The 11,373-nt window shown below is 47.2% G+C and overlaps 1 protein-coding gene across 7 annotated transcripts in view; it reads left to right on the top strand.

Annotated features, from left to right (window-relative positions):
- LOC140471286 (RNA-binding motif, single-stranded-interacting protein 2-like) overlaps nucleotides 1-11,373 on the top strand; it is a 247,305-nt gene that overhangs the window by 8,648 nt on the left and 227,284 nt on the right. The window contains exon 1 of one of the 7 annotated variants that reach the window (XM_072567264.1): nucleotides 1,345-1,742. The exons of the other annotated variants lie outside the window; for them this stretch is intronic. Within the exon in view, the coding sequence (XP_072423365.1) occupies nucleotides 1,698-1,742 (45 nt within the window). The 5' untranslated portion in view covers nucleotides 1,345-1,697. Of the gene's footprint in view, nucleotides 1-1,344; nucleotides 1,743-11,373 lie in introns of those variants that run through there. 7 annotated transcript variants of the gene reach the window in all.

The raw sequence follows: 11,373 nt of genomic DNA, 5'->3' as shown, positions 1-11,373 counted from the left end.
TGGGGGGGTGCAGGGAGGGGAGAGGGGGGTGGGGGGGGTGCAGGGAGGGAGAGGGGGGTGGGGGGGGTGCAGGGAGGGGAGAGGGGGGGTGGGGGGGGTGCAGGGAGGGGAGAGGGGGGGGTGGGGGGGGTGCAGGGGAGGGGGGAGGAGGGGGGGTGGGGGGGTGCAGGGAGGGGAGAGGGGGGTGGGGGGGTGCAGGGAGGGGAGAGGGGGGGTGGGGGGTGTGCAGGGAGGGGAGAGTGGGGTGGGGGGGTGCAGGGACGGGGAGAGTGGGGTGGGGGGGTGCAGGGAGGGGAGAGTGGGTGGAGAAGAGTGGGAAGTGGGGTGGGGGGGAGAGAGTGGGAAGTGCAGTGGAGGGAAGAGTGGGGTGTGGGGGGAAGAGTGGGGTTGGGGGGGGAAGAGTGGGGTTGGGGGGGGAAGAGTGGGGTTGGGGGGGGAAGAGTGGGGTGGGGGGGGAAGAGTGGGGTGGGGGGGGAAGAGTGGGGTGGGGGGGGAAGAGTGGGGTGGGGGGGGGAAGAGTGGGTGGGGGGGGAAAGAGTGGGGTGGGGGGGGGAAGAGTGGGGTGGGGGGGGAAGAGTGGGGTGGGGGGGAAGGGTGGGGGGGGAAAGAGTGGGGTGGGGGGGGGGAAAGAGTGGGGTGGGGGGGGGGAAAGAGTGGGGTGGGGGGGAACAGTGGGGTGGGGGGGGGAAAGAGTGGGGTGGGGGGGAAAGAGTGGGGTGGGGGGGGAAAGAGTGGGGTGGGGGGGGAAAGAGTGGGGTGGGGGGGGAAAGAGTGGGTGGGGGGGGGGAAAGAGTGGGGGTGGGGGGGGAAGAGTGGGGTGGGGGGGGAAGAGTGGGAAGTGCAGTAGGGGGAAGAGTGGGGTTGGGGGGGAAGAGTGGGGTGGGGGGAGAGTGTGGGAAGTGGCGGGGGGGGGGGGGGAGGAGGAGGAGAGTGGAGAAAGTGGGAATAATGGATGACGAATGATGAAGAAGGTGGGTTCTGATGATAAAAAGGTCACCCCAAGTGGATAGTCGGAGCAGTGTACGGGTTTGTAGGTTTTGTTTCCCTGGTCGAATGTCTGTTTCACGGATTTAATCCCGGGGAATTTCTGGCATGCAAAACGGAGACAATTGATTCCAGTTTTCACCGAGGATGGTCGGAAGCTGCTCTAAGGAGATTGCAACAGTCCAGCCATCCGTTGTGATGTACCGTAAGGAGCTGGGGCTTTGCTAGTGGCGGATACCGGGGGGGGGGTGGGGGAGAGCGGATTTTCTCGCCCAGCTTTCGGAGGATCACATGCTCCAGCGATGGTCCCCGCCTCTCTTCCCCCCGCCACCGCCCCCCCTCCCCGGGTTCCGAGTGGTTGAGCCTGGAACTGCAAGGAAATTGAAGAGAGCTGCAAGTAATGTGGCAAATCTGAGACGGGAGGAGCCTGCAGGGGGCATTTTCAGACGAATACATACCACCCCTCCTCTTCCCTCCTCCCCCTTCGCTCTCTCTCTCTTTCCCCCCCCCCTTAGATTTCGCTAGATTTTGGAAATTTGACATCAGCTGAAGTCCTCACCCCAAAGCCCTTTCCCTGTCTTGTATGTAAAGAAAGAAGATTCTCAGTTCTGACAACTCAAGGTACCTTTCACTGTTGCAAATCCCCTCCCGTCCAAGAACTATTGTTGTTTCCAGGTGAAGGGTGGGAGGACGGCACTGTAAACTGACCTAACATGATCTTTTCAAATGTCCCTTTAAGAATCTCCACAGCGAAGCAGGTATGTTAACAGTATCTACCCTTGTCTGTGTATATTTTACATATGTCTCTCTCTCTCTCTCTCTCATTTTAGTTTCGTATCCTTATTGGTGATGTTGTGTTCCGCGCGGTTGATTTTTAAGCTGACGGTGTTTTCTTTCTGTTTCACGCGTTGAAATCATGATCAGTTGCGCAGGGTATTTTTTTTGTCACTGGGAGCAAGTTTGGGAGGATTCCTTGCCCGGGGTGTCAGGGGTATATCATCCGCCGAAGCTCTCTTGTTACAATTTTGAACGAGTTGAGATTAAAGCCGCTACCTTCCCCCCCCCCCCCGAATGTGTGCAACCTTCACTTTGTGTCTGTCAGATCAATGCCCTGGGCAGTGACCCATTGTCAATGAGCTTCATAGGAACATCCTACAAAACACACGATTGAGACATCAGGAATTGGTTTTGCTCAGAAGGTGGTGGACTTGCGCTGGTCCTTTCTGTCTGCACCCCAGCTTTTGCAGGGCATTGTAGCTGAGGGCAGGAGTTGGGCAGTGTTTCATGGCATAACAGTGGGCAGAAGTGGCACTGTCACTGTCTTTTGTGGTGCAGTGAATGATGTTACTTCCATGTAATGTTGATGCCATGCCTAGTAGGCTGGTGCCATGCATGATGTCTTAGTCCCATGTGTGTTGTGATCACATGGTGCAGTGGTAGAATGAAGGGTGTGGCGGTGCCCTGAATGGCATGGCACCATAATGGTTCTATGAATGGTGTGGCAAGACAGTGCTGCTTCATATACAGCAGTGTGGCACAATGGGACCATGCATGGCATCATTGAATGGATTCCGCATACCCATAGTTGTGTAGCACTTTCCCAAGCCCTGCTGTGGACAGTGCCATTGGGCAGTGGTTGGTATCCTTACTATTGGATATATGTTGCCATAACGCAGAACTCTAACCATGGCAATTCAACTCACTGGCAACATTCTTGCCAAGCAGGGCCCCTTCAAAGCAAACTCCGAATTAGCCACTTAATTTTCCACCCCCTGAAAAAGTGTGGAGCGATTGCCAGTAATATCACTGCAGAGCCCCTTCACAATTAGCTTGTTCTTGTAGTTCCAATCCAGCCCTGATAGATTCCAAATATTAACTCGGAACTGCTTAACCTCATTTTGCTCTTGAAACAGCCATCACTTCGCATTCAGTTGCTTTTCTCAGGGATTTTGCCTTATTCCAAATCCAGGCATGTTTGTCAGTTTTCTAAAATTTATTTCTTCCTTTTCGGGCATATTTTTAACATTGCTACAAATGTTGTAAAGAGAATATACATGTTATGGAATAGATGCTGGCCTGCTAAGATTTGAGCTGGAACAGGTGGGCTGTGAGGATAATATCTAACTTTGTTTGCCCTTGTGTGTCTGATGACTGCTGTCCTATAACTGAGAGGAGTGAAATTGGCCACTGGCATTTGTGAAATTGACCAACATATGATTTTCTGACAGTGTTGTTTTGTTCCTCCTTTTTAAATGGTTATTAAAGAGAGATTCTCCATCCTCTGTTCTATTGCATATGTGGCTCGGGTGGGAACTCACTTTCCTTGAAATCAGAGGGCTGTGGGTTCACATCCTGGCACCAGAGAGGGGGTAGTGCTATCAGAGGCATCATCTTCTGAATGAGTCTTCTGTCTGCCACTTCGATGTCACTTTGCAATTTCAACATCTGCATTTCACTTGAGGAATTCCAGCTGATGTGGCCACAGCATGCGCTGATCACTGATGCTTGTGGGAGCTCGCTGTTATGTTTCTGACATTACAATGTGCATTTAACGGGGAAGTGGTGACACAGTAACCCAGAGGTTTGGGCTGGTGAGTCTGGGGACCTGGTTCAAGTCCCATCTTGGCAGCGAGTGGAATTTAAATTCCATGAATAAATCTGGAATTGACAGCTCATCTCAGTCTTGGTGACCGTGACAACTATAATCAATTATTAGAGATGCCCATCTAGTTCACTAAATGTCTTTTTAGGAAAGGAATCTGCTGTCCTTAGCCAGTCTACATGTGACTCCAGACCCACAGCAATTGACTCTTAACTGCCCTCTGAGGGTTGAGCAAGACATTTTAGTTCAAGGGCAATTAAGGATAGGCAATAGGTTGGTATTTCCAACAATGCCCACATTCCATGGAAGAATAAAGCAAAGACTACTCTTTTTGAAAAGCTTGACACTGGCTAGTTGTGCTTTGGAGTGTCCTGATGTTGTGAAATGCACACCTCTCTGGAGAACCTTTTTAAAATTTACTGACTGAACAGAGTATACTACCAGAAGTTACTTTTTATTGAGGAGACCGGAATGGGACTGAGTTTGACCAGCTGATGAGTCCACACTGAGGGGTTAGCCAGAGAGTGTTCACCTCGAGCATCCAAGTGTGTTTCCTCCAGATGGATGTATTCAAGCTGAGGGAATGTTCATGCTAGGAAATGGAACAGCTCCCACTTCAGGCACCCAATGTCCATTTCGCACTCTCCCATATCAGGAAAGTCAGTCAGATACAGAAGAAAGATTTTGGACTAGATTTGAACCCAAGTTGTAGTGTTGAAAGGTTAATACCTACCCTACCCCAGTTCTGTGAAGGCCTCCTTTTAATATTTAACATAAAGCTGTTCGAACAGTAAAGCAAGAGGATTGTGGCATTTGCATTATTTAAATTGGATTCACTTCCCCTAGCCATGATCTCTCTCGGTCCTCGGATTCTGGCTGGATCTGGGAGCTTTGAGGCTGCAAGGTAACTCGAGGTTAGGCAAGCTCTGAGCACAACAGCCGATTATCATTTTTAAAGAGTTGTAGAATTGAAAAGGGAATGAGAGCTTTCCAAAGATGGTGATATGAAGGGCGGTGAACAGTACGAAGTGAGTTTTGTTATTTATTCACGAGATAAGGACATGACTGGCTGGGCGAACATTTATTGGCCATCCCTAATTACCCAGAGGGCAGTTGAGATTTAACCATATTGCTGTGGGTCTGGAGTCACATGTAAGTCAGACCAGTTAAGGATGGCAGATTCATTCCTAAAGAATATTTAGAAACAAGAGTAGGCCATTCACCCTTTCAGTCCTGTCCTACCATTCAGCAAGACTGTGGCTGATCTGTGGTCTAACTCTATATACCTGCCTTTGGCCTATTTACCTTAGATATGTTTTTGTTATGCAAAGGTATTACTTCAGATTTAGAATGAACAACTGATTCAGAATTCATTGATGTTTATGGAAGAGTGTTTCAAACATCTTTTCAATTTGATTTATTATTGTCACATGTACCTAGGTACAGTGAAACTTTTTGTTTTGCGTGCAGTGCAGGCAGATCATACTGTACGAAGTGCATTAGGGTGATAGAACAGAGTGAGGAATAGTGTTATGGCTGCAGCGAAGGTGCACAGAGAGTGAGATCAACATTAAATTTGAAATTGGAGAGGTCCATTCAGAAGTGTTGGTATGTGTTTTTAAATTACTGTATCTTCTGCCCAACGGAAGAGGTCTGTCATCCTTTGTGTGGAGAAGTGCTTCTAACATCTCAGTAAAAATGAAAATAACTCTGGGCGTTGTAAATCAAAAGAAAACAGGAATTGTTGGAAAAGCCCAGCAGGTCTGGCAGCATCTGTGGAAAGAGAAAACCGTGTTAATGTTTTGGGTCATACAGTCATCGAGTGACCTTTTCTCAATGTTCTGAGGAAGGGTCACTCAACCCGAAATGTTAACTCTGATTTCTCTCCACAGATGCTGCCAGACCTGCTGAGCTTTTCTAGCAGTTCCTATTTTGGTGTCTTAACATCTCTCTGAATGGTCTGGCCTAATTCCCAGATGACATGAACCAGATGGGCTTTTCCTGACAACTGTCAGGAAGTGTGGTGCTGGATAAGCACAACCGGTCAGGCAGCATCCGCGGAGCAGGAGAGTTGACATTTCGAGCATCACGTTTATGCTCGAAACATCGACTCTCCAGCTCCTCTGCTGTGCTTTTACAGCGCCACACTTTTCAACTCTGACTCTCCTGCATCTGCTGTGCTCACTTTCTCCTTTCCCTGACAATTGGCAACAGTTCCATGTCACCATTAGCTTCTTAATTTTAGATTTTATTGTTGAATTCCAATTCCGTCATGGCAGGATTTGAACCCAGGTTCTCCAGGACATTATCTGGGTCTTAATAGCTTAGCGCTAGTACCACCAGGCTATCACCTTCTGTTGCTTGTTTGGCAAGCCAGCACAGACGTGATGGGCTGAATTGCCCCCTTCTATGCTGCAGTGATTGTGATTCAAGTTGGTGATTGTGGTGATTGGGATGGGGGTTGTGGCTGGTGCTGAATTAGCAAGTGGAACTGCAGGTTTGGGAGCAGAGGTCTGAAGTTGCAGCTAGCTGGCTCCGTCATTACCTGACCTGCGAGACGTTTACTGCTGACATGATTTAAAAAGCCTTTCTTTCTCTCCCTCACCTTGACAAACACCATGCTCAGCACATAAGTGCAGGCCCTGTCGAGGAAAGCTGTAATACAAACACAGCAAGTGTGTAAACACACAGGCACGACTTGAATTTGAGACAGCCCCAGTGCTGAACCTCAAGGTCAGTCCAATATATTTTTGCTGTGTGGGTTGTATTGCTGCTGGGAAGGTGCAGGCACTGATGGCAACCTCAACTGCATTGCAGCTATCTGTTTCCCCCCCCCCCCCCAACCCCCAGTGGGATATACAACCCTTGTGCATGAAAGTAACTGAAAACAGAGTCTGCTGGAGAAACTCAGCACGTTTGGCAACAGGCTCATAGTTCCTTGTAGGTGGAGTCGCAGGTAGACAGCGTATAAGGGCAGCGCTTGATACGCTTGCCTTCATTGGTCAGTGTATTGAGTATAGGAGTTGGGCCGTCATGTTGTGGTTGTACGGAACATTGGTTAGGCCATGTTTGGAATATTGTGTGCAATTCTGGTCTCCCTCCTATTGTTAAACTTGAGAGGGTGCAGAAAAGACTAACCAGGGATATGGGCCAAATGCTGGCAAATGGGACTAGATTAATTTAGGATATCTGGTTGGCATGGACGGGTTGGACTGAAGGGCCTGTTTCCGCGCTGTACAGCTCTATGACTATCGGTGGAGAGAGAAACTGAATCAATGTTTCAAGTCCAATACGACTCTTCTTTGGAACTGAAGAGGGATGAGAAGTAGTGATGGGTTTTATTTGGAAGAAAAGGTGGGGAAAGGGGCAAGTGGGACAGAATGTTAGAGGCTGAGGGTGATTAGAAATAAAAAAAACATTAAATGAAAGGGAATGGTAATGGTTGCAGAGAAGTGAACAAGCATTGTTTCAGAGTAGGTGTTAATAGCAGAATAAATGTCAACTCTAACTTAAATGTTTTTGAACCTGATTTATTGAAGGGTTTTGTATGTTGGTGAATACTTTAGCTGCAAAATGCAAGAACAGATTATTTTCAAATCCCTTTTCTTTTTCTCCCCCTATAGTAATTATAATCTGCTCCTAGTTCCTATGTATTTGTCCAATGGGCCATCTCCAGGAGCAATTTTAGTCTGAAGAATTAGCAATTTTACGTGAAGTAAGGGTTTAGTGGTGAATTTGAAACCAGAGAGTAAAGGCTTACATCTATGTAGCACCTTTTAACGGTTCCCCCAGTCAGGTCTCCAAATGCTCGATATGCATTCAATTTGCCTTTTGACGTTATGGTAGCTGTTGCTGCTGAGATAAACCTAGCAGCCATCTTGTGCCCTGCAAGATCTTGCAAACAGCCTGCAGGTAGGTCACCCTTTCTCCAGAAAGATGAAGATCTTTATGATCTGATGGAGATCTTTAGGATTAAGAAAGGCTTTTGGTATGGTAGATTTTTTCCCCGCAATTCTAGAGGAGTTTAAAACTTAGGAGGCATTGACTATAAGCTCGTTACTTATAAATCCAACAGGGAGTTCAAAGGAAATCTTTGTCCAGAGAATGGAGGACTCACTGCCACAGGGAGCCGTTGAGGTGACTAGCATTCATGGGAAGGTATGGGAGTATATATTAATGGAGTTAGATAACAGTAAGCAAAGATGATGGCTTTGGTCTCCCAAATGCTACTCAGGACAAAACTGCAGGTCATTTAAGACTGGACGTCAGACGTGATGTGATGGCCTAGTGGTATTATCGTTAGACTATTAATCTCGAGTCAAAAAGTGTGGTGCTGGAAAAGCACAGCAGGTCAGGCAGCATCCGAGGAGCGGGAGAATTGATGTTTCGGGCATAAGCCCTTCATCAGGAATGTGGGAGGAGGTGAGAAAGGGGCTGAGTATTAAATTGGGTGGTGGGGCTGGGGGAAGGTAGCTGGGAAGGCAATAGGTAGATGAAGGTGAGGGGTGATGGTGATAGGATAGAGCAGATAGGTGGGAAGGAAGGTGGACAGTTCAAGAGGGTGGTGCCAAGTTGGAGGGTTGGATCTGGGATGAGGTGAGGGGAGGGGAGATGAGGAAACTGGTGAAGTCGATGTGGTTGGAGGGTGCCGGGAGGAAGATGAGGCATTCTTCCTCCAGGCGTCGGGTGGCTAGGATTTGGCGATGGAGGTGGCCCAAGACTGGCATGTCCTTAGCGGAGTGGGAGGAGGAGCTGAGATTGTCAGCCACAGGGAGGCAGGGTTGTTTGGTGCGTGTGTCCCAGAGATGTTCCCTGAAACATTTTGTGGGTTGGCGTCCTCTCCCCAATCTAGAGGAGAGCAATATTAATCTAGAGACCCGTTACGGACCAGACCAAACCCCCTCAAACTATTCTAATGATAGTCTAAACACTAACTTTTTCTTACTTTAAAGGTAAATGTAATGTGTTGCGTTCCAGATGTTGTTAAATTGGTCAAACTACTGGACTTAAATCAAAACACATCTTATTCATCCACTATAGTTAAAATACAACAAAATCAAGAAGGAATTGAAATAACTTAACTCTACTGGAAAACTTAACAGACCAATAGATACAGTAACTATTACTAATTTAACTGTTCCAATATAGTAACATCCCATAAATGCACCCTTGGTAAAAGGCAAATTCAGATACTGATTATCTTACTGGTAACTTCAGTAGCCCAAGAGGAAGAACATCAAGAGAACTCTGACTGTAGCAGGCAGGAGAGATTTACTGCAGCTTTCAACCCTGCTGAGAACCCCAGCAACAACTGCTGAATGCCAAAACTAAAGATCCTGGTTTTGTGGGTGGGAGCTTGACCACACCCATTCAGAGTCGAGAGGGTGGTGCTGGAAAAGCACAGCAGATCAGGCAGCATCTGAGGAACGAAAGAATTGATGTTTCGGGCATCAATGAGCCTTGTGGTCCAGAGGGTTGAGAGATAAATGGGAGTCGGGGTGGGGTTGGGGCAGTCTGCAAAGAATAGAGTCCCATGAAAAAATATTTTGTAGCTTCCAGCACAAAGCAAATGCAGCACATCACAAGCTTGTCTGACAACTCAAAAGTGTCATTCTTCATACACGCTTGTCGGATAATCCTGAGCAGGGGAAAAGTTATACTTTCAACCAATTTCATGTTGTCTGTTGGTATTCTTGCGAAGTGTCCTGATGACAGCAGGTCAAAAAACCTTGACAAAACATGCCTTTTCCCAGCAATATTCACATTCTCTACTATCAAATGAGTGTTCACACTTAATTGCATACACATAGTTGTCCTAATTAATGCTGTTGTGTCAGTATAATGGCAGTGAGAGATGTAAATCATTCCAAATCGTTCCCACTGGCTCTGAGAACTGAAAGTTCTCGATTCCAAAAGGCCCAGCCAATGGGGCCTTGGCCATCAGAACCAGATGTTAATGCTGGAGGGCCTCCATTGTTCATGAGTGGGAAACCATGAGAGAGGAAAAAGAGTTTGTAAGGGTGGTGGAATTCTAGAGTTTGGGGTCCAGACACATGAAGGCCATTGATGGTTGAAAATGTGGGGATGTGGAAGAGGACAGAATTGGGTAGCACAGAGATCAATGTGTTTTGAGGCTGGAGGGAGTTAGAGGCATGAGGATGTGAATTTTAAAATGAGATGATAGGCCAAGTCTTGTTTGACTATGTTCAGTATACTGCTTTTGATAAGCTTCAGTTTACGTAGGAGGCAAGGCCCACCCGGGAGACGCAAGTCCAGAATGAACACTCGCACACGTAAGAATAATTAACAAACTCGCACAATATTACTGCCTAACTTCTTGTGCATCAACATGGTGTTTAAGATAATCCTGAACTCTTGCTGTTTCTTATCTATAATGTTGTGAACTCCCTGCTTAACGGGGCCTGGTCATTTTGGTTTGGCTAATCCTCCCAGTATCTCCCTCCCCCAAAATTGCCATTGAGAACCAATGGAAACGGTTTAAAAGCAAGCAGTCTTCCATTAAAGATGGAGACATGGATTTTTTTCCCTTGCAAGATTGGGAGTCTGATCCCCAGAGAGTGGCAGAGGCTGGCTCCCTGTATAGCTTTAAGTAAAAGGTGAATAGGTTCTTGACTAAAAAAGGTCATGGGAGGGCAGTTAATGGGTATGTGAAGTTGAGGGCCTCAGTCTGATCAGCCATGATCTTTATTTGAATGGCGGGGCAGGTCAGAGGAACCTAGTGACTAACCCCTTGCTCTGGACAGGTGAGTGATGATCTTGAATTTTGCTCAGTTATTGTTGGTGGCACTGCCATCTGACTAGGTGAGGGAGATGAATTCTGTCCATCTGTGGTACCTTGTCTTGTGGGTGGGTTTGAAGAGTTTTCGTGTGAAATGGTGACTTTCCTGGAGACTGGCAGCAGCAATCTGCATAAATGACGCCCACTGGTTGTGGGTCTTAGCTTGAGCCTGGCGTGGCCACCAACTCTACCCCCCAGGTTTTAGCATGTTGGACTTGCATAAATGGGGTGGGGTGGGGAGGGGAGTGGGGGGGAAGAGGTTGATGGGGCTGAGTGAAGGAGTCGGTAGAAATGTGATACAATTAATTTTAAAGAAGAAATAAAATCATCTTTATTTTTCTTTGGGGTCTGTAAATGGCTAACTTGAGAAATAATTCTTGGTGGAAAGACTGGAGAATAAAGCATAACATTGAGATGCATAATAGAAAGTACGTTTTCACTTGTTGCCTGGGTACTCTCCAACAGCTTAATCTCTATCGCTGCTCTCACTGCAGGGTACTGGCCCTAATTGGCAATCTCAGGTTATTGTTGATTTGGAGGAGCATCATCCTGCAGTGAACTATTCTGCACCAGCGCTCGAAGGCTTGGTGACTAAGTGCTCGAAGGGGAAAATATTGTATCCCACATCTTAATGAGCTGAAATACTAACAGTTTTTTTTTACACCCATCGCCCTTGTGTATTATAACTCAGTATACTTGCTTTGGTGCTACAACCCTCAGGATCCAATACAAATCTGAGAGTTTTGGATTTCCACTCTCCTCTACATGAAAACATCAGCCCTGAATGACCTAGCCCTTACTTTCAGACTATCTCCCTATCGATATTTCTAATCAATCTGTTCCAAGGTGTTATGACATGTACCTCGGGTGGGACTTGAACCCAAGTCTCCTGGTTCAGAGGTAGGGACACTTTCACTGTGCCACAACAGCCATACTATTTCTCCCTCTAAGCTGAACAGAAATTTCTACAAGTTAACATGATGGTTAT

Source organism: Chiloscyllium punctatum, chromosome X, assembly GCF_047496795.1.
Source record: "Chiloscyllium punctatum isolate Juve2018m chromosome X, sChiPun1.3, whole genome shotgun sequence".
Taxonomy (NCBI): Eukaryota; Metazoa; Chordata; class Chondrichthyes; order Orectolobiformes; family Hemiscylliidae; genus Chiloscyllium; species Chiloscyllium punctatum.
Note: the sequence above shows the minus strand (reverse complement) of the source record. Positions and strands in the feature narration are given on the sequence as shown.